Genomic DNA, 24,389 nt, shown 5'->3' with positions numbered 1-24,389 from the left:
TTGATGTCCTCACAACCAACCATTCCACCTCCAATGCCATGCTGAGAGAAATGCCCAATAAACTAATTTAGTGAACATGTACCTGCCAAGTATAGTCAATATTTTTACAGCAATACCAAATCAGTCATTTTATGTAATATACAGTATGTGTCAATGTAGTGACTGACTTACTCTATTGATTACTGTACCAATTGTAGATAATTGCCAAAAACTTGTTACATTTGCAATGAGGTAATGGTGTCTTGCAATGAGGTAATTGTGTCTTTGACACGGTTTTGAGCATTTAAGCCACTGAGAACTGTAATAAAATCCTTATCTTTCATTGTTTATCTTCCATAATTATTTCATCACTTGCTGCTGCAAGTAAACCTACAAAAGATACATGTTGAACTTCTGACTTCAGTGTTAGATGTGGAGTTAACCGCTAACATGCTTTTAGTTGATCCTTGTCTCGAGTCTTGAATAATTTAAACATAGCAGGAACAAAACGTTTTAGATAATACTTAACCTGCAATAAGATGCAATATCTGTTAACGATTTACAGGATGTTGAAAACACATTTATTACTCGTCATTGTATGCTTGTGAAATATGTCATAACACATAATGACACGTGCAACACTAACCTAGCTTAAAATTCTGAGATATTTTTGTCAAACAGCTAGGCTAGTGGTCTGTATAAGTTTCCATTAATTTGTGTTAAGCTAAGATAGCTTTCTACTGAACAGAGGAAATTGGTATCCATCTCCTTGTCTGATCCTGGAGATGACGGTAAGCGCATTTCCCATAATGTTGGCATGTTGCTTTAATCAAATGTAATGTTAGATATCCACCAAAATTATGTACCATCACCATGCGTGCCCAGGCACCAGCTAACTCAATCACCGTGCCAATGGGCAACAGGTAACTCAATCATCGTGTCAATGGGCAACAGGTAACTCAATCATCGTGCCAATGTGCTGGAGGTAACTCAATCATCGTGCCAATGGGCTGGAGCCGGAGGTACCTCAATCACCATGCCAAGGAGCGGCAGGTACCTCAATCACCATGCCAAGGAGCGGCAGGTAACTCAATCACCATGCCAAGGAGCGGCAGGTAACTCAATCACCATGCCAAGGAGCGGCAGGTAACTCAATCACCATGCCAAGGAGCGGAAGGTAACTCAATCGCCATGCCAATGGGCAACAGGTAACTCAATCACCATGCCAAGGACTGGCAGGTAACTCAATCACCATGCCAATGGGCACCCGGGACGTGCAGGATTATTTTTCAACCCGTATTACCAGGTAAATGCTCACATTTACCATGAAGCTGGTACATGTGTACATTCAGTTGGTGAATGAAAATATTTAACCGGGAAATGTTTACATTCTCCGTTCTCACACATTTACCATAGTACATTACGGTCACCCGACAACTGAATGACAATTTCTTGATGCAATTTATTGAGCCACTGGTCAAATAAGCATTCAAGTTCTCATTATATTGTAAAAGGTGACTATATCTTAACAAACAAAATATACAGAGATTTGTATAGTAATGAAAAATATGATAAATTACTCTGCTATAATTCAACTTCAAATTCACCACGTGCTAATGAAAGAATAAGCCGAAATCTCACAATGGTCTGTGGCTGTTTGTTTTTCAAGGTACAGTTATTTTCCTAAATTCAATATCTTTTCCCAAATTCTTCCCTTCATTAAATAAAATAAAATGTTAGCTGTGGTGGCTCTTTGTACATTCACCATTGATAAGCTTCAGAGAAACAAAGACGATAACAATAAAAATAATAATACATTGAATAATTTAGTTTAACTTAACACTATTCCTCTAAGCAGATGACCTTTGATGATGTACGATAACGAAAAAAGGTTCTCAGCTACGGAGTTTTCCCGCCATCGAGTACCGCAACCGTTATTCTGATAAGCTTCAAACAACATGCTTTTTCAGTGAAAAAAAAAAGTACATTGAAGTCTTTGGATAACAGTATAACCTGCTTCAATTTGCACCAGATAAAAAGTCTCTTTAGCAGCTGATCCAAAGACCAACAACAACATCAACAACAATAACAACAACAACAACAAAAAACTAATGTGCTGCATTTTATATTGTCTCTTGCCCAAATGTGCCTTGGGGTAATTGTGCACCTTCCGTCATACGGAATGCCGTTTTCATTTTGACTCGCCCATCAGGTGGACAATGAGTTCATAGGTGGAAAGGACGATGGCTGTGTTGGGGATCTGTCTGATGAGCTGTGGAATGAGTCCTCTGTAAAAAGCTGCATAGCCTTCCTCCACCGCTATCAACCTCCCCGTCTGGAAGAAATACTTGTACTTGCTGCCCTCCTCCCGCAGCCTCGTTCGAATGACCTCTGTGAGGACAAACAGAGGAGTACAAAATATATTCATGAGTAGAAATGTTTTTCATTAAGCCGGACTGCTCCAGCCCAACACAGTATCCTGTTTTAAGAGAATACTTCACACGAAGAACCATAGAAGTCCCCTTTTAATTATTTTAAAACAGCCACTCTGCTTGCAGCTGTATAGTTGATCCATATCAGTGGAGTGTTAACTCAATGGAGGCCAAACCCGAGATAGTCCGTGTTAACTCGCCATGCTCTGGGCGCCAAACCAGAGAAAATCCGGGTTTTAATCCATATTTCTTTTATTAGCGATATCCATTAATTTTTCATCCATCCAGCCTGACGTTATCATTGGGAATGGCTCTGAGCTCGAAAAGGGCAAATACCGCCCCCTATCATCTCCCGGATGGTATTGCACATCATTAGATTGGATTGGTTGGGACTGTGCAGCAAAAAAATGAGTCCGGTCCAGGTTTTACTTCTCGGGGATGCAGCTGGATACCATTGCATTCACTGTGGGGACTGGGAGCAGCATGGATCGATGTGTTTTTGGATATAACGTTGGATCAATAAACGCGATCAATATTTGGAATGGCGATCAGGAATTGGATTAATCTTTTGACATTAGATGTAAGGTAAGGCCTTTATGTTACGAGTATTGGGGTAATCAGATGTTCCTATCACCGCCATCGGAGTGTGTGTGTGAGGTCGCGCCGACCAAAGTACGGAGAACCGATTTTTCAGACCCCACTGCTCTTTGTGCATAAGTACACATATAATAGCGATAATCTAGCGTTTATTTGAAAACTATTCATAAATCAAGCGACAAATGGCACGATTTCTAAGGAAATACATTTAAGCTCGATTTGCTGGGGTTTATTGAGATGAGACAGAACGCTCTAGAAATATATTGATATTCATCACGGTATAAAATGGAAATGTATGTATGAAAAATGTATCTGTTTCGTGCATGTTGACTGGAAGCAACTCATTGACGACCACTGTGTTATTTAGATCTATTGCTATTATATTTTATATGTTTTATGCACTCGCAAATAAGTCCTTTCCTCCATTGGATACAGCGTTGGCCCAGAAGGGCATCAGCAGAGGGCGGTGTTGGCCCTGAAAGAGTTAATGTTCCACATCGCCTTAACTCGATCAGTGCCCTCTAATGTGTGGTTAAAAGGCCAGCGTTCTAAAGTATAGGAATACGTGGCGGTGTTTGCAGGGCTATAACTATATTATATATTATAGCTATAGATACAATAATATTGCCCATTTGACATCGAGTATCTATCGTTCAATATGTGAAAAAGAAATAACTTTTTCATCCATACATTCCCGTTTTATACCATGGTGAATATAAGTATGGTTTTAGGGTAATTCATGAGAGGCTGGTAATAGCCACCAACGTGTATTATACTAAATGCATTGGCGTTCCGTCCCTACACACGCTACAATACAAAAATCAAATGCATAATTTAGGTATTATGTTCCATCATGAATCCATGAAAGGGGGGGGGGGGGGGGGGGGTAATTTTTTTATGCTTTGATCGTCACCAACGGAATACGTTATGGATCAACCTTTGATCAACGCAAGATTTATACCATATAGCCCTTACCTTGACTAGGATGTGCCCGAAAAAGAATATTCCAGTTATCTGATCGCGAGTCCCAGTATTGGTGTCGATCGTGTTGCCAACATAATCCGCCATACATCATCGATCTGGAGCATTTGACGCTCCTCAAGCCGATCGGGACACCCGCTCCCCTTGCCCGACATTGGAAAAGTCTGCCCGGACCAATATAATCGACGCACAGCCCAATACACAGAGTTTCAAAGGATGTGCAATACCGGCTGCATCCTACCAGGCGGCGGTATTGGACTTTTGCGATCTCAGACTCATTCCCTATAACACCAGGCTCCCTGGATGGATAATGAATGGAAATATCGAATAAAAGAAATAACGATGAAAATCCGACTTTTCTCGGGTTTGGCGCTCAAGCGTCGACAAGTTAACCCAACTTTATTCGGGTATGGCATCCATTGGGTTAAAGGAGACAATCTCCACTATCAACACAACACTCCAACTGGCAAATGCATATGTTACTATATAAATGTAGCTATAATATATATATATTGTATACAATATATATACATGTGTGTATATATATATATATATATATATATATATATATATATATATATATATATATATATATATATATATATATATATATATATATACACATATACATATGTGTGTATATATATATATTATACTGTGAATGTGTCCAGACATCTCTTGGCAGAGTCTAAGGTGCAGTGAGCAAGAAATAGCAACCCCTCCCCTATACCTACTCAACTTCATTCCACACATTAGATCAAAACAAAACACGACAGAGGCGGTCAGGTGGCGTAGCGGTCCGGAGATTGCGTTCGTCACCAACCCCGGAGACGCTGGATTCGCCTGTTCGAATTTAGCTCACAGCTCCGGGGTTGTCACCAGCTTGGCTGGCCGTTCACACTAATACAATTGGCAGTATTAGAGGGTGGGAGAAGCTGGCGGGGTGGGTCCGGGTCGTTGTAAACAGCGACTCCTACAGTTCGGTCGGGGCGCCTGCTAAGCGCGGATAGGATCTAAGGGCGGTAGTGTGATCCTTCCACACGTTACACGCTCTCAGTGAGAGTCCGCGCTGCCAGGTGAAAAGAAGCGGTTGATTGGCTAGACGTGTGTCGGAGGAAGCACGTGATAGCCTCCACTCTCCCAGACCGACTGTGGGGGGTAAGTAGTGCACAGCGACCAGGAAGGGGATTGGGAATTGGCATAACGACTAACATTGGGATGGGAGAAAATCGGAGGAAAATGGAGGGGGGAAAAAGATTAAAAAAAAAAAAAAAAAAAAAAAAAAAAAACGACAACAAAGTGCAATACCAATCTGGATTTAGTATCACCAGGCGTGCAGCAAGAACCGTGAATGAAATCTACTGTAAGTACAGTTACTTTTTTATTATGTAGATTTCTCCGCCATTTTTCATCAGATTGCAACGCCGTTTTTTGCTAGACGTTCACAGAAAGGTAGAGAAACTAACTGCATTCTAATTTTTGCCAATAACATTCAGGTTTGTGGTAGATAATCCCAAAAATAAGATAAATAAAAAAGTGAATCCACAAGTAATTTGATTGACAGGAGCTGGCTTGTGTCGTTTTTCGAAATTCCAACGCCCATTGAAAGCCCTGGGTCTCCTCTCCTCATATGACTACAAACAAAACGGCGGTGCGCATGTCCAAGTGTCTATATTCACTGGTTTCCGAATAGATTTCCAAAACGCATATTTCACTACACTTTAACCTATTGGTAAACAAAAATATTGCTGAAAATATACACTATGGCTGCTGTTTTGACAGGGTTAGGGTCTTTACTCTTGGCTACATTTGGAGAAAAAAAAGCAACATTAATTCATACAGTCTGTAGAGATGGATTTATGGCGTGATGTCATTTTGGGTCCGGTACCGGACCCATCGGGCTCAAGAGGTTAAGTATTCGTGATCAACTAGAAATGCATCAAGTTCTCACCGTGTGGGTAGGCTATGCAGGACGCACATCCTTTTGAAAAAGCAGCTGCCAGCATCAGGCTCAAGAAGTCCGATGCTCCTTTCTCCGCGTTCGGGGACCTGAAGTTGCTCTCCGCAAGGCGCTTCTTCAGTGTCTCATAGATGAGGAAGCAGATCATGGTCTCAGAGATGCCGGCGTAGGAAGCAGTCAGGCCTCGGTAGAAGCCCCGCACACCTTCCGTTCTGTAGACGTAGCGGGCACACTGCAGCGCATTCATCTTCTTCTCTCCTCGAGCTCTGAGTGGTGACACATGTCAGAAGTGTCAATGTCACAACATGAACTCACACACGAGCATGTTGAGTCATGCGCTAACCCATATCAAACCATGGCCTTGCTTTGGATCAAGTCCAGTGCCACTGCTAACCCATATCAAACCATGGCCTTGCTTTTAATCAAGTCAGGTGCTAACCCATATCAAACCATGGCCTTGCTTTGAATCAAGTAAAGGCTCCCACATAGTGGGGCGGAACAGACTCTGCAGAGGTCCGCGTGTACTCAAAGCGCGAAGCTCACATTTTCTAACGGCGCGTCGCGCGGATGTACGCGTCGTTCACTTGGTGTCACACAAAAGGCTGCTCGGCGTGTTGGTCGACATCGATCTGCATTAAATGTGATACCGATCTGCATTACCGAGAGAGTAAGGCAGGATCATGGTTCTATGGGTAGGATTGGTCCGGTAAAACTTTGGCAGGTAGATGACGCTAAATTTAGTTTTACTATTGCTAATTGTTATACATTCCAATTCATATACATTTGGACCATGTCTTTTTTTCATCATCTGAAAAAACTTGAGAATTTTGAATGGCTTTTCTAATTTTGAAATCTTGGAAACGGAGATAACCTAGACTCTTGACATCGGTGGACGGTGGGTAATTAAGCATTACATCACGCGCAGGAGTGGTTTGTGAACAATAAACCATGCCTAGGGGTGGTCGTTAGACCCCCCTAGGCATGGTTTATTGTTCACAAATCACACGATCACAAGGGGATGCAGACCTACTTTCTATAGAACTTCATTCTTAGATGCTTCTATAGAAAGTAGGTAAAACAAATTAAAACGTTTTCTTTGCCCTATAGGAAAAAAAAGTTTTCGCCCTATTTTTTTATTTATTTTTTTTAAACCTACTGTAGAGGGCCTAAACTTAACCAGTTGGAAACCAAGCGTACAGTAATAAAATTAGCAATCAATCAATCAATCAACTCAATAGGCCATGCTCACTTAGAACAGCGCAGCACCCAGCTCTCTCAGTCTGACTATCCCCCGCGTTGCAGGCAGAGTGTGTGTGTGTGTGTGCGTGTGTGTGTGTGTGTGTGTGTGTGGGGGGGGGGGGGGTGTGTGGCGGTGGGTGGAGACTAGAGCGAGCGCTGACAGTCGAAAAGGAAAAATAAATTGAAAAAAAAATGGAAAATTAATCAATCAATCAATCCGCGATTTTTCTTTTGTTACAGAATGATTCAAGACCCATCAATTACATCATCCAACATTGTTTAAAGCACTAAGACATTCGCTGTGACAGAATCGCTTGATATTTAGTCGTTTAGTCGTTATCAACATATCCATTTGTTAAATTATTGTCCGGCATCTTGTGATCCGGCGGAGTGATGTGATGTGATTCGGTTGTGGGCGGGTCCTGGGCCAGCAGCGTGGAATTGTGAAGAATAAACACGTGTAAAATGACTGTTTCAGCCAATCAGAATCGAGAAATTTGCATGCCGTTGTATAATCGGGGGTAAATATCAGGCAAAGATTGTGGGAAATGTAGTAAACTGGCATGAGAAATGTAGGAAATTGGTACACGGTGGTACACTCGACTATGAACCTCAAACGACTGCGGACATGCCGCGCAGAGTCCGATCCGCTCACAGTATGCCCGACTATGTGGGAGCCTTAAGGTGCTAATGCTAACCCATATCAAACCATGGCCTTGCTTTGAATCAAGTCAGGTGCTGATCTAAATGTCAAAACATGATCTTATTTCAAATCAAGTGCCAACCTATATTTGACTCATCTCGGGTTTCTGGCACACAATACTGTCATCATGACTATGCTATGCATAACACGTTGCATCTTGATTGTGAGCAGGCTGAATCCAAAGTCTCTAGCCAAGCTTAAAGACTGCCAGCACGGTTGTTTGACATTGATTGATTGATTGAAAAGTTTATTAACAGATTGCAGAATGGGTACAGTACAGTACAGCTCAATACATACAATTGTTAAGGGGATGCAGACCAGAGAAAGACTTTCGTCTTGTTTACATCAGGGTCCCCCATTTTCAATTCATCATAACATATATGACATACATGACATACAGATAGACAGTACTGCTACATCTATACATTTATGACATATCAGATTTGCAAATACAGTACTGTTTGTGATACAAAAGTGTCCAGAAAAGGAGTGTATATACATTTGGCATAGAAACTGTACATTGGAGGAGGTTGGTTGGGTGGGGTGGGGTTGGGTGGGTTGGGTGAGGGCTGTACATTGGAGGTGGGGGGGGGGGGGTTGGGAAGGGGACACACACACATTTTACACTGTACATTGGAATATTGACAAAGCCTTACTTGGTCATTTACTGTACAACTAGGTTAGGACATTTGTAGGGGCCAGTTTCGAATTGCAGTCTCACGTAGGTGTTTTTTGAGAGTGTTTTTGAAGGTGGGTAGTGATTCACATTCCTTTACAGCTTTAGGCAAACTTTCTTTGTCCAAGGGAAGCAACAGTTGTGATTCAAGAAAAGAGGGTAGGGCTCGAGATAGGTCAATATAAAGGTGCTATAGATAATCATTCATCCTTTAAAAAAATGTGACAGGTCCAAAAAGGATGTTGTTTACATGTATCCGCTCCGTTTTTCTTTTTACATGTTTCCCCACGTAGAATGCACCCGATTGGATAAATGACATGCTGGTGCTCTAGTGCGACATCTAGTGACTGAATGTTAGCACCTTTAACAAGGAACAAGTGTATTTCAGCAGTACCAGTGAAATATACACCACCTTTTGTGCAATGTAATTATCCAAGTTATTCAAATGTCTACATTTATATACTTTTTAAAGGCCATCATTATGCATAGTAAGAAAGTGATGGCATTTTGTTATAATAAGCTCAAGAAGGACAAACTTGTGATACTACTGCCCTGCACACTGCAGTGTAAATATACTCTTCCTCTCGACGCACTACGGTGCGTCAGCGGGTGTATTTATGGACCCAGGTCCCATGCTCACAAACGCACACACTGCATAACCCAAGGACAGTCTTGTAAAAGACAGCCGCCCCCTCAGGTTACATTGTCACGTCACGGCAACGGAACTGCAAAGAGCCTCAAATTATTTTACAGAGGTCTGAAACAGAACTCCGGAATCAGTTGAGAACATTTAACACGTAAACACATATAGACTGTTTTACTGGAATTCTGTTGCTAGGGAACAGTTTGAACCCAAATTTATTTCCGGTCAACTATTGCATGAGCAAACATCGCAACTGGAAATACATTTTGGTCCTTTTAAAATGTCATTGTTGTCACAACAGTCTATAGTGCATGGTGAATTTCATGACGTGTACCTACTTTTTCTCCAACTGCATTCTTGTCTTGACCATCCAGATGGGGTTCATCAGGGAGTTTGTAATAAAGGCTGAAAACAAGGGAGGAAAGGGGGAGTTAATCAACCTCTGAAAGGGCAGCGTATAACAGTGTACAACTGTGTACAACAGCGTACAACAACATATAAACATGGTTTTCATAAACAAAACCCGTTTTGTTATAGGTGACCAAATTCCGCAATATAGACAGCAATAGGCAAAATGGGTTTGGGTACGGGGGAGAAACAGATATTACATAGCAGGAGAAAGTGAGATTTTCATCCACACAATAGATTGTATTATGGGTGGATATCAGGGGCGGGGCTAGGGGGTGGCTACTTGGGCTCAAGCCCCGAATCTTTTCTGAAAAGCCCCGAATGTACTTTCAAAAATAAAATAATTTTTTTTTTTTTTTTGGACAATTAATCATTGTTACATGAAAATATGTTTGCACCAGATTTAGCAGAAGCTAATTTCCATCTGTAGTCTATCCAGCTGCTAACTGTATTTGAGTGAGTTAAGTCTTGGTGTTATGGTAGACTCAGACCTAAGCTTTAAATCACAATCAACAAGTTGACAAAAACATAATTCTTCCACCTTAGAAACATAGCTAAAGTACGGCCATTTATAAATCAAAAGGACGCTGAAAACCAGATCCATGCCTTTATCTCAAGCCGACTCGACTACTGTAATGCACTCCTTACCGGCCTCCTGAAAAAATACGATACTAACTATTTTATTGCACTGCACTATTTTACTTTATCAGTGATAATCAACCGTAAACAAAGATGCCTATTGACACTTTCAGCGCCAGATGGCGCTGTTTACTGTTACTGTTGAAAGGCCAGCGCCTTTTAACATGGGGATACATGGCTGTGTTTGCAGGCCTAAAGCTATATTATATATTATAGCTATGGATCTAATAATATAGTCGATTGTCATTGAGTTTCTTCCGGTCAAGATGCAAAAAACTGAAATTTTTTCCATCCATACATTTCCGTTTTATACCGTCGTGAATATGAGTGTAGTTTCAGGGTGGTCTGGTGTCATTTCCAAAATGCTTCATAATGGCCGGCAACATGTATTCTAGTAAACGTGTTATCGTTTCTTCCCTGGACTAGCTACTGTTCTCAAATCTAATTTAGATTATCTGTATTATGTTTCATCATGGATGCATGAAGGGGGGGGGGGGGGGCCTCCGTGCTTTGATCGCAACCAACAGAACACGCCACACACACACACACGCCCGATCAGCATGAAGGAATTTTTGGATCAACGCAATATTGATACCATATAGTCCTTACCTTGACCAGGATCTGTCCCGAGAAGAATATTCCAATTATCTGATCGCCATTCCTTCCAAGTACTGATGTCGATCAAGGTGCCAACGTAATCCAGCATTGAACATGAACCCAACCCTGGTCGATGCATGCGTTATAAGCGTTTGGCTTGATCGAGTAGTTAGACCCCGCCCGCAGGCCGCAGCTCGGCCCAGACACATCGTTCCAAATGGAGTGCAATAGCGGCTGCAAGGCGTTAGGCGGCGGTAATGGACTTTTGAGATCTCAGACCCATCCCCAGTGATAACACAGGCTGCCGGCATGTCTTTATGAATGGAAATATTGAATAAAAGAAACAATGATGAAAACCCGACTATACTTTTCGGGGGTCCTGGCACTCAACGTTCGGCGAGTTAACCCTAGATCTTAGATCCTAATATGAAAAACGATGTGATTTAATGTTCCATGTCTTACCTTGACTTTGTCTATTTTGCTGCTATCTATTTTATGCTTTATGTCTGCACTTTATGCATTGCTCTTGATCAGCCAATGTTGTGCTCATTTTATGTATTTTTTTACTGCTGTGAAGCACTTTGAGCTGCAATTATTGTATGAAAGGTGCTATACAAATACAGTTTATTATTATTATTATTAATTATTATTATTGTTTGCTTCATTAATTAAAGGGTGTGAATTTAAGTGTTCTCTAGTGCCTTTTGTCCGCTTTAAGGTTGTGGTGTCGAAGTAAAAAAAATTCCTGGGCTAAGCCCCGGATCTCCTACAATCCTAAATCCGCCCCTGGTGGATATACTTCGGTACAGACAGAAAAAGGTGTTTTCGGTTAACTGTCTGCACCTGTACTCAACAACAAATGGTTGCATCCAGTCTGCTCACCTGCAAAACCAGCCGAGGACATGTGCACCGGCCCGCTGTTAGGAACGAACACTCTATTGAAGGACTCTTTAGACTTCGAGTAGGCAGCGAAATAAATAGCTCTGAAATATAAAAGAGAAAAAGGGGTAAGATACCTATACTGAATACAATAAAAAAAAAAAAAAAAATTATATATATATATATATATTATAAACCCATGATACCATTAGCAGCATTAATACTCCATTAATATGGGATAGTGGTTTTATAACTGCAGTGCATTTATGTAACTGTCACATGTGGCCTTCTGTGGGCCTTTTGACAAGAGCGTGTCCAGAGCAGTCTGTTCCCTGGTCCCTGCTCTCTCTGCTATGCTTCTGGAATAGCCTGTGTCACAGCACCAGAATTGGCTGAATAAGCACTGGACTCCAGAGACGCCCCTGGAGCTATTCTGAATGTGGGCCTTTCCAACTTGGGCAGTGGAGCGGAGGCACAGCCAAATCACTTACTAAGGAACGCACTGTGTGGCTATTCACAAAGCAATGAACGCAAGCAATAAAATGATTTCAGTGCAATCCATTCAGAGGGCATGTCTTGTTGCCCTCCCCAGTCTGAACCTCTCGGTTCATTTCAAACAAGAATGTGTGGTAAATGTTTGAGAGTATTGCATGTATTTTAAGTCATGCAGTACGGTCAAATCAAACGTTCAAAATACAGTCTATGAGGAAATGTGGCAAAGCTATTGACATATTGTGTTAATCCTTTACAAAAGGAAAGAGCAGGGGTGAAAGTCTAACACACACATCCAGTCAAACTGCATCACAAGTAGACAATACTGAACATTCCCTCATAACTTGGCATATAGGTCATGTTTGAAGAGCCTCCGTTAAGCTGCACAACAGATGTTGTCCAAATATCTGATGTATTCTGACTCTGTAGTCTTAGAGTGTTTATATTAACACTTGAGACGTGGCACAAATATCTCCATGCAGTTATTGACTTTGGCTTATTGCCAGAGTCAATTGAGATAGTGTGCGATAGTGATATCGCTAATTAGAGATAGTGTGCGATAGTGCCATCGCTAATTAGAGAGATAGTGTGATAAGAGATATATTAGAGATAGTGTGTGTGCCTTGCTCAGAGTGAAACAATCCTCCTCAGATGCCATGTGGAGAAGCTGGCGTTACTACTATACCTCGAGGGGGCCACACCGACCAGATTGGGCCCCAGGCCACGGAAAAGTGATCTTGGTCCCTCTTTTTCTAGAATTGACCTGGGAAGGAAAGCAAACCTCTGTTTAGAACACACCCCCACAATCACCAGGATAATATGTCTAGACAACTACATGCTCAACGACACGGGTCGGGTTAACTTTGGGCTCGAGGGGCGACACGTAATTACCCCTTAGTTTCTTGGACGAGCCCCTGCAGTAACCCCACCCCCAGCCTGCCTGTCTTGTCTGGAGTTGGCCAAGCAAAAGCTTCCACCATACTATATGTACCCTTTATAGCCCCCGATTACGCACCAGGGACCCCGGCTATTCGTCATGGTGGGGCCCACCCCCAGGGGACATCAGTAGCACACACTCTTTGAATTCCAAACCAGACACTGACCTTCATTCTCAGAGTAGACAAACTACTAGTACAGGCCTAAATCTTGCGGCACAACCGTCAATCTACACCTGGCTCCACGCCTATTGTTGTCCTCCCAGTGACACCTAACACTCCTTTTCAACCAATAATTGGTACGGGAAAACCACGAAGAGACTGAGGAATGAGGATTAGGCGTAGCCAACCATACGGTCAATGAGTTGTTGAGGAAATGACTCCCATCTTTAGAGAACAGATCATTCTTATGGGAACTGACTAAATTACTCTCAGTCATGCCACAACGCTGAAGTGTGTGTGTGTGTGTGTGTGTGTGTGTGTGTGTGTGTGTGTGTGCGTGCGTGTGTGTGTAAGCATCTCAGCATCACATAAATTCTAATAGATTTAGCTAAATGTAAAGATTTATAATTAAAAAGAAAGGTTAAATCGCAAATGCACAAGCAAGTATTGCAAGTATTTCTCTATAAAAAAAAAAAAATGCAATATCCCTATACACTCACTTTAAACAAACATTCACCTTTAACACTATGGGTGCCGGCCAGAAATCCGGAAAATGACTGGATTGCCAGCGCTATTTGTCTATGGAGAAATTCCCCTTCTTTGCAGGGCTATAACTTTTTAAATTCTATTGCTACATTGCCATTATTAGGGCCCATTCAAAGTCCTATATGTATTGTTCATTGTGTAGCAACGTTAAACTTTTTCATTCACATATTCATAGTAAAGTATGGTCTAATGTATAAGTATGTTTTCATCTCTTTCTGCAGCTTTCTCCAGAACGTGATATATAGCCCCAAATGCATTATATTGATGATGAAATACAGTTTGATGGCAATCGGGGCGATATAAAAAATGTCAATTGGACGTACTTCTAGAATGATCTACGTATGATCTGATGATGACCGGATGGGCGGGGGATCGTTTATAATTCCGTGGGCAGCGTTATATCATTCATCTAGTGTGGGTGATATGTTCATCATAACAGTTTATATGGAATACGATCAAAAATAACGCTGAATCTTACCGTATCCTCCTCGCGCCGTTGGGCGATGAGCGTGGAACAGTCATTTACCTATTATGGTATGTAGAAATATCGGGTCCATTTCCAGCTTGTATAATAGTATATATGTCCAAATCATGTTGTTTATCGAGTTATTGGCAATCGATCGCTATGTATTGTGTCGAGATCGAGTCCCGGGAGCCAAACAGAGTGCCCGGAAGTAATATGGCCGACCAGCACAACCTCCATAGCACTTCCTGTTTGGCGATTGCGCCGATCAGCCACCAGATGGCGCTCCTGAACCGCCAGAGAGCTCAGTGGGTCCTCCTGGTGGATCTCAGGCCAGCGGAGGGGAAATATGAATCCGATCGCAGATTTTTGAAATATTGATATAAGGACGCTGTACCTCCGGCAACTTGAGCATGGCCGGGAATGACGCTGTAAAGCGTTTCCCGGCAGTCAAAGAGTTAATATTCACTTTAACTCTTTCCCGGCCATACCCGGGTATAGTCGGGTTATCTCGCCAACGGTTGAGCGCCAGAAACCCGAGTATACTCTGGTTTTGTTCCTTTGATATTTTCCTTTGATCCGCTTTCTATACGGTCACCCGGAGCCCTCTATGCGTCTATGATTCATCTACCTACGTTGGAATTGCAATGACGATCGAATATCACCAGGTGGCAGTATTGCCTACCTTTTGAACTCCGAAAGAAATGGGTCAGGAGGGGCAATGAATGAAATGGACTATCAACACTCGCTCTGAGTGGGAGGAGCTCCTGCAAAGCAATCGCTAGCAGATCTGCTCGCCTCAAAACCTATAGTGTCCCGTAAACACGTGTAATTACATATAAACGAGTATTCGCGATCGCCGATGGGATCATTGGAATTATTCTTTTTAGAGTACATCCTGGCTAAGGTAAGGACCCCCTATGTCTATTTTACTGAACCTGAAACATGTTTCTGTAACGATCACAGTGGATTACCGGACATAAATCAAGCGTTTTCTAACGATCGGATTTTCGGGGGAAAACTGATGCTTTTGTGAAGGTACATAATACATGTTATATACCTTTGATTTGAGAGTATTTGGGGTTTCAGGGAATCAACCAGAACGATTCGGGATTATTGCATATAATGCGTCCTATCTCGCTAAAAAGACTGGATTATTCCGGAAATGGGGCGCTGTTTAGCATAACAAACTACAGTGTAGAAATGAGCTGATTAGGCAGTAATGGACTATGAACAATGCCTGTAAAATGAGCCATACTATTGTCTCCATAGCTATAATATAGAACACACGATGGGTCTGCAAACATAGCTAAAATGGTCATTAATGCACGGCCATGGCTAGTGGCCGTGAATAAGTTAAACACAGTTTTAAACATTAGACCATATTTTATCTATAATATTCTTACAAATTTGCAGTACCTCTTCTACTTCATGTTTGCATTTTGTTTACCGCATTTTGTACATTTTAGTTGTATATTTTGTATAGTGTGTTTGGTCTTTATTCTTTTACTTTTTTATTGTATGAAGCACAATCTCAGGAGTGTCATACAGAACCAAGCATTTCACTATAACGTACATGTACCTTATATGTGACAAATAAAACAAAACTTGAAAGTAAAATAGCCAACAGCTTAGACCTATAGATCAGTTAGATGACTCCAGTCTAGACCAGTTCAGTTCAGACCAGTTTAGTCCCCACCCCCCCCCCCCCCCCCATGGTAACGCAAGACTGCAGTAGCACCCCCCGCACAAAACAGTACATACAGCTTCCTTCCTTCCTTCCTCTGGTGTCCTCCTTAGCACTCTAGGACTGCAGGAGGGGCTTGACAGCCTCATTATGTAACTGTTCTGGGGCCTCAGGGTAGAACATGTTCCGTGCCTGTGGATCCTCACACACAGCTGCTACAGAACACTGCATCACGACACTGTAAACTTAATCCGTTTCTAATCTCCTCACTTTATGCAAGACCGGATTAGTGGGCTTTAAATTAGTGGCACCAGCGGTGCAGGAGAGGCATTGACCAAGGCCTGAACTAGTCATCTTCTATACCCATGTTGAGAGCCTTACCCAGGCCTGAACCAGTCATCTTCTATACCCATGTTGAGAGCGTTACCCAGGCCTGAACCAGTCATCTTCTATACCCATGTTGAGAGCGTTACCCAGGCCTAAACCAGTCATCTTCTATACCCATGTTGAGGGCATTACCCAGGCCTGAACTAGTCATCTTCTATACCCATGTTGAGAGCCTTACCCAGGCCTGAACTAGTCATCTTCTATACCCATGTTGAGAGCGTTACCCAGGCCTGAACCAGTCATCTTCTATACCCATGTTGAGGGCATTACCCAGGCCTGAACTAGTCATCTTCTATACCCATGTTGAGGGCATTACCCAGGCCTGAACTAGTCATCTTCTATACCCATGTTGAGAGCGTTGCCCAGGCCTGAACTAGTAATCTTCTATACCAGCGGTTCTCAACAGGGGTTCCCTAGGGTGCCGCAGAGAGCTGCCAGGGGTGCCTTGAGATTAAAAATAATAATAATAATTTTTTTTTTTTTATTAATTACAGAAAATGATCACTAAAGTGCTGTTGCAGCTGCACTGTTTTCCATGAAAATACCATATTTGGATAAGTTTGACCATTTCTCAAAATCTGAAAATCATTATTTAATAAAAGACAGAAAAGGATCACCAAGTTACTCTGGATAAAAAAAACTTTACAGACAACATTGAGACAAAGCTTCCGGACACATCTCCATCCAAACTCTTGGAAGAACTCATTGAAATCTCATCTGATACCACCTGGAGAGCTAGTTTCAGAGTGTGGTGCTGAGTACCAAGTATCTCATGATGCAGCAGTTAAGGTGTTGATACCATTCAGCACCACATATCTGTGTGAAGCTGGCTTTTCATCCATGACAGCTCTGAAAACAAAATATAGGGCCAAGTTGAGCCTTGAGGATGACATGCGTGTTGCCTTGTCAAAGATCTCCCCACGTATTGACCGTATTATTAGCCAGCAGCAGCAGACCTCGCATTGAGCTAGAAATGTCCACTGAGTGAACAAGTGCTTATTTTCTGTATTTATTTATATTTTTTGAGAAATGGTAACTTGGTGATCCTTTTCTGTATTTAAAATAATACATAATTTTCTGATTTTGAGAAATGGTCAAACTTATCCAAATATGCTATTTTTATGGAGAACAGTGCAGCTGCAACAGATAGCACTTTAGTGATCCTTTTCTGTATTTAAAAAAAAATACACATGATTTTCTGTTTTTGAGAAATGGTCACACTTATCCAAATATGCTATTTTTATGGAAAGGTGTGCAGCTGCAACAGATAGCACTTTAGTGATAATTTTCTGTAATTTTATTTAAAGAAATATGCTATTTGATTTACTACTACAAGCAGTGTAATGTCAACAGTACTAAGCCATTTAGACCTGAAACACCTGTTAATAATGCATTATATAGCCTGCATATACACACAAATGTGTTTCCCGGTTTCTTAAATAAACATTATTTTGAAAGCAAGCACCATTGTCATCATTGTAGCAAAAAAGACAGGACCGGAAAAGTCTTTATCGTATGTAGGGGTGCCCTGGAATATTTTATTGAACACAGGGGTGCCTTGGCAGTAGAAAGGTTGAGAACCCCTGTATCTATACCCATGTTGAGAGCGTGGCCCAGGCCTGAACTAGTCATCTTCTATACCCATGTTGAGAGTAGGGTTGGGCATGGTTTGGATTTGAACTCTTCCGATTCTCCATTTCGATTCCTGTTCTAAACGATTCTCGATTCCGATTCTTTGAGGTGCAGGTCAAAACAGGTCACAGCTTATTTTGCAGGGGAAAAAATGTATTTGAAAAATCCTTTATTTTTTTCATACTATTCACAGTCAGTTGACTTGATACCGTTTAATTTGGTTGCTGTACTGTAACTAGTGTATTAATTAACAAATGAATTTATTTAAAAGATTATAAATAAAAGATTATTTTTTTTTAAGAATCAAAACTTCCAGTTCCTAACTTTCGGTTCTCGGTGCCCAACCCTAGTTGAGAGTGTTGCCCAGGCCTGAACCAGTCATCTTCTATACCCATGTTGAGAGCGTTGCCCAGACCTGAACCAGTCATCTTCTATACCCATGTTGAGAGCGTTGCCCAGGCCTGAACCAGTCATCTTCTATACCCATGTTGAGAGCCTTACCCAGGCCTGAACTAGTCATCTTCTATACCCATGTTGAGAGCGTTACCCAGGCCTGAACCAGTCATCTTCTATACCCATGTTGAGAGCGTTGCCCAGGCCTGAACCAGTCATCTTCTATACCCATGTTGAGGGCATTACCCAGGCCTGAACCAGTCATCTTCTATACCCATGTTGAGAGCGTTGCCCAGGCCTGAACCAGTCATCTATGTGAATTTAACTATTTGGTTTGTTATGCCATTGCATCTGGCGTGTCCAAACACAACAGCGTCCCCAATGCAACACTCTCAATTGGAGGCTGTCATGCTAATCAGCAGCTGGCAACGGGGAAAAAACAACAACATTAAAAACCACCAGGTGTACCAGGCGAGAGGAGAGAACACTTTGTTTTCAGTTCCTAACTTTCGGTTCTCGGTGCCCAACCCTAGTTGAGAGCGTTACCCAGGCCTGAACCAGTCATCTTCTATACCCATGTTGAGAGCGTTGCCCAGGCCTGAACCAGTCATCTTCTATACCCATGTTGAGGGCATTACCCAGGCCTGAACCAGTCATCTTCTATACCCATGTTGAGAGCGTTGCCCAGGCCTGAACCAGTCATCTATGTGAATTTAACTATTTGGTTTGTTATGCCATTGCATCTGGCGTGTCCAAACACAACAGCGTCCCCAATGCAACACTCTCAATTGGAGGCTGTCATGCTAATCAGCAGCTGGCAACGGGGAAAAAACAACAACATTAAAAACCACCAGGTGTACCAGGCGAGAGGAGAGAACACTTTGTTTTCATGCCTACAGGCATCACGGAAAAATACAAAAAGAAAAGGGGCGCACGCAGCACTTTTTGCCTAATAACACTACCACAAACAATCCTAATCCAAATCTTACCGTAGGACCTGCAGCAGGCCTGGTGAGACTGTCCCTGGTCGGATGACGCCAGTGCCACTCAGGGTACCCAGCTGGACCTGGAAGACAGTGGACCGGAGGGTGAGGCCGGAGGACTGTAGCCGCGTCTTTAGCACCTCCAGGGGACAGGTCACGATGGCTCCTACCGTACCACTACATCTGAATACACAAACATGAGCAGAAGATTAAGACCAGTCATGTATGAAATAGGGCTGCTCGATTATGGCAAAAATCATAATCACAATTATTTTGGTCAACATTGAGATCACGATTATTTAAACACGGTTACTCATTGACTTTGTAAACATCATGCATTCATTGAACTTAATATATATTAAAAACAAATGTAAAACTTTTCTTTAACTTTAAATATAATTCAACTGCAAAGCAGAAACTTGACCTAGCTCAAAAACAATGACCTGGCTAAAAGTCGATTCTCTTGTATTCATAATCATAAAAATCGTAATTGAAAATAAATTTGTATTAATTGCCCTGCTCTAGTACAATTTGTCAGTAGTGTACAACCATGTAATGTCCAGTGGGGCAAGGTCAACACCTGAATGTGATAAGTGTATTTATTGTCATAATAATGGCTGGCCTACGCAGTAGAACAGTGTGTTCCTGGGCATTTGGTGGCTTCTTCATACCAACTTTGGCAGAGGAATTTCTGCAAAACATAGATGTGCAGCTAAGAGGCATTAGGCCACGTGCTATGATCATTTATGATAGTGGAACAGTCATGTCTGCTCTGAATGTGGAAATCCTTGTTAGTGCAACATACTGCTGCTAACATATACCTTGTATTGTATAAGTTTGTATATGTTGTGTATTATGTTTAGTCTATAGTTTCGTTTATAGCTTATATTTATAAAGTTAGCATAGTTTTGGTTTATAGTTTATTTATATCTTATTTAGTGTATAGTCATAGTTTATAGTTATAGTTTGTATAGATAGAATATACGTTGTGTACTATGTTACAAATTTACTACAATTGAGGAGCCTGGGAAAAACAAGCATCTTTCTTTAAAAAGCTGTGACAATAAAATAATCTGAATCTGAATATCTAGCACAAAAGGTTGTGGTTCTTCAGACACGTTAATTACACTTGTTAATTAAGACACTGTTAGGGACATGCTGTTACAGCACAGGTCAAGAAAGAGCATTTATTAACAATCCCTGCCCTCACTGGTTTAGCCTAAATAAGCAGCAGTGTGTCAATCTTAGAAGTGAGAGACAGGTTATCTTTAAGCTTCTCTACGGCACTGCATCTGATGGACTGAGTGAAACACAGAAGCTACAACACCTGTCCTAGTGCAGCCATCCATTCAGTGATGTTTATACAAATGGCTGAATTAAACTTGTTGAACCTGAACTATACGGAACACTTCTTCTAGGTAATCATGCTAGGTGTATCCTGCCACTGCCCTTGACCAAAGTACTGGCATTACAAATGGATCTGGTCCCCAAGCACTGTGTGGCTACTCACTCACTGCTCCTAAATAGTTAGGATGGGTCAAATGCAAAGGATGAATGTCCCCAAGTATAATAAAAGTATACAAATTCACCCATTTGCTGGAACACACAACCCCCAAAAGAAATAACATTCTCTGGATGAGACTTGGTACCATTGTGTAATCTATTTAGCAAGCAAATGAAAAGTACTAAATCGGATTTTAGTTGAGGAGTTTCTATGACCATGACAATGATCCCAGTGATAAGATGTCTAGGGGAATCAATTAAATTCAAGAGAGGCCCTTGATTCTTTCTATGCTATGTGAAACTCAAAACAAGCATTTTCACATATTACACAAGGCCAACTGTACTTTCCCCTTAATGTTTTCCACCTATATGCCCATGACACTGGCTAAAGTGGATTTCAAGTTAAATGTACTTACAATACTAGAGTGATGGATAGTTATGATGAAATTTGAGATGTCAGCCTGCATATTTCAAAACTGGATACCACTGTCTGTGTGCAAATGGTTGCCTGTGATGTTGACCAGTCTGTCTAGTGTCTACTAGTATCATCGCATTTCCCCCTCAATTATAGTAACGTTATGATGGTCAAACAGACTCATGTGGAGCATAGCCTACGAGTTTAGAAGCTAAATGCGAGGCAAAGCATTTCACGTGTAAATAATCTAGAGAGACTATCTAATATAGACTATTCACGAAAAAGCAACGAGCAAAACGATGACAGCGGCATTTAAATGGGATTTAATGTGGCGAAGTAACGCTATGATTCATGAATAAGCAGCAGTTTATTAATCAATGAATATAGCCCAGTGCTGTAACGCCATACATGTATAATTTGGTTGAGCAAAATGTCTGGATATTAACGATCCTAACTTGGCTGTGTTCAGGTCGGCTAGCTACCAGACGCAGGCAGCTAGCAGGAAGGTACAGTACAGACAGTACAATGCAGTGTTCTGTCAGCATGTGTGATCATTATGTAACAGCAGCAGAGGACATGATCACGTTAAGGTCAGCCTTGTGACTGCGCCTCTCGTCAGCAGTGATAGTTGCACACACTACTGGAGCCAGTCACGTTATTATTATAGACATTAGCGATCATTTCGCATAGATTATGGTGAAGATATGGTTTGAACAGTACGTCAACAACACAGATGGTACAACAACAAGCTAGCAGTAAAAGCTGACACATGTAACGTTAGCTAACGTCTAATATAATGTGGACGCGGCTGATCTCTGGAGTGAAGTCGTGTTGTTCCCTTTTAACGGACTAACAAAAAGTGTATTTGCATCGTTACTAAAGAACATAGTGTTCGTACTAGTTAGGTTATTTGAATGATAACCAAACGTATGGCCTCGGGTTACGTTATGAATATGAAATGTCCAATCTGTCCAGACAATAGACTGTCGCCGGTGTTTCATTGACATCATGCTGTAGCACGCAATGTAGCTTAGCTGCTAGCTAACTAACGTTAGCTGTCTATATCCTATCTATTGGATTATTAAACGTGTATATGTGTTCTTAGTGTTCTCAATAAAAAAAGACAGGGCAGTGTGTTCCAATGTATATGTATTTATATGATCAGATATGATAGTTAATAATAACATGAGCGGGTTAACTAAAGTAACGTTAGCTAACTGCCATCCCCGGCGAGATCATGTAACTTCACTTACCCCCCAGCGAAGAGATGCAACAGTGTGTCTCTCTGTGCCATCTTCAAACTACTATCACCATACTCCTCTGGTGTTTCTTTTGAATGTCGTTTTGATAATATATATAGACCGTTTGATCGTGATAACTAACGCTAGCTAGCTGTGTTCTTGTGGATCCAGGAGCCGGCTCTGTGAGGCTGACAGTCCCCGGTGAGCAGGGTGATCTGAAGGGCTCTGCGTCAGGGGGGCGGCCGGGGGCCTGTCCATGACGTAGCACATGTCATCAAAATAGCTAGAGTGCATCGGGTACATCCATTTAATTATTGGCAACAAAACACGTAAACATGTCCAGATATTGATTATATCATAGATTATTTCACTGTTTCTCATGCATAGGTTTTTCTTGTGACGGCCCACCATAATATCAAAGGAAGAGTCATATAATTTCCAATTATGCAAAACGTATGCCCTCCTGTCCCTGCATTTTACTTGAAACTAAAGACTTGACTACGGCATTATTTTCAAATATATAGATTATATAGGCCTAATTAGCCAGTGTTTCTCATATAAATAGGCTTATTTGTGGTGGCCCACCACACTAGGACCACCACTAGATTTCCCAAGTAATACAATCAATGTCTCATGTCTTTCATGAACACATCATGTCCACTTGGCTGTGTATAATATTGTCTGTCCCAACTTGCCACCACTACAATAAACCAAAACATCTGTGGGGAACACAGCATTCGTTTCAAGTTAAAGGTTATATAATTACTTCCCTAACAAAAAAAAGTATTGTGGTAGTTTGAATTTCAGTTTTACCATGGTGCTGGCCATTATTAAAACGTTACCATGGTACTGTGGTAAAAGTAATGTATCACTGTGGCACTATGGCAAATAATACCATGTTATAATCCAATTTAAACCATGATACAGGTAGTAATATGGTATTCCCATCATTTTTGTCCCTGGCAAAACATAGAACTACCCTGATATTTATTTTGGAAATACCATGATACATTTCTGTTAGGGTTATATGATTAGTCTATGTTATGCCAGATTATTGTGCTGTCAGTGACAACACAACCTGAATTATTATTTATTTATTATTATTTTATTTTAAAAACAAGTTTTCAACCTTTATTTAACCAGGAAGTCCCATTGAGATATGATATATATTTTGCAAGGGAGACCTGGGCAAGATAACAGCAGCAATAAAATATACAGTACAATCACACAAAACGTAAAAACATAGAGTATACATAACAACAAAGGTGCATGCCTGAAAGCACGACAGAAGTACTTGTTGGGGACCAGAATCACAGAAAGCAATGACACACTTCCAGCAAGGAATTGTGTTTAGGGATATTATTTGCACATCTTTGGTAACTGCCAGACAGTCTGTTGTAGTTGAAGTCCTTAACCCTTTTCCCCACTCCTCCCCTTACGTAAGCTAGGAAAACACGCAAGGCCTTGCTTTTACTTACAGGGTGAATCTGAAACCAGGCCTCTTCACGGTGCCACCTGGACCCTGTGAGTTCACATATGATGTGAGGTTATGTGTTGACAACCAATGGCAGTTGGAGGTGTGTGACTGGATGATATACATTCTCAGTCAGGGTTTCCGCAGGCAGATAGCCTGGTTATTCAGTCACCGTGATAATAACTTGTTCTGTTGTGTCAAAACAATCTACCAAAAATAGCTGGCGTTTGTTTTTTTGGTCTTGGTTGATCTTTAACATAAAGTGCCCTTTGCCTGCATGCATAACCACTACCTGGATCCCCCACTCAACCTACTCCAGAACTGAACTCTGTTGACTATACTC

General features: G+C 41.5%; 1 protein-coding gene across 1 annotated transcript; it reads right to left on the bottom strand.

The window, feature by feature from the left end:
• Nucleotides 1-783: 783 nt before the first annotated feature.
• slc25a33 (solute carrier family 25 member 33) lies at nt 784-22,768 on the bottom strand. The gene is made up of 7 exons (XM_084333015.1): nt 22,585-22,768; nt 19,420-19,596; nt 12,911-12,988; nt 11,737-11,837; nt 9,549-9,615; nt 5,941-6,215; nt 784-2,370 (listed from the first exon to the last, which is right to left on the bottom strand). Exons 1-7 carry the CDS (start codon nt 22,623-22,625, stop codon nt 2,171-2,173), a joined length of 939 nt encoding a protein of 312 aa, XP_084189141.1. The 5' UTR covers nt 22,626-22,768; the 3' UTR covers nt 784-2,170.
• Between the last annotated feature and the right edge of the window lie 1,621 nt (nt 22,769-24,389).

This window comes from Notolepis coatsorum (genome assembly GCF_963971535.1).
Source record: "Notolepis coatsorum genome assembly, chromosome: 17".
Classification (NCBI taxonomy): domain Eukaryota; kingdom Metazoa; phylum Chordata; class Actinopteri; order Aulopiformes; family Paralepididae; genus Notolepis; species Notolepis coatsorum.
The sequence above is the reverse complement of the archived record's forward strand: the minus strand, read 5'-3'. Positions and strand labels throughout refer to the sequence as shown.

Excerpts from the sequence above, each read along its gene's own strand:
- slc25a33 (XM_084333015.1), bottom strand. The coding sequence starts at position 22,625 with ATGGCACAGAGAGACACACTGTTGCATCTCTTCGCTGGGGG. Across the intron at positions 19,597-22,584 it reads TTGCATCTCTTCGCTGGGGG|ATGTAGTGGTACGGTAGGAG; the intron begins GTAAGTGAAGTT and ends TTGTGTATTCAG. Across the intron at positions 12,989-19,419 it reads GGCCTGCTGCAGGTCCTACG|GTCAATTCTAGAAAAAGAGG; the intron begins GTAAGATTTGGA and ends TTTCCTTCCCAG.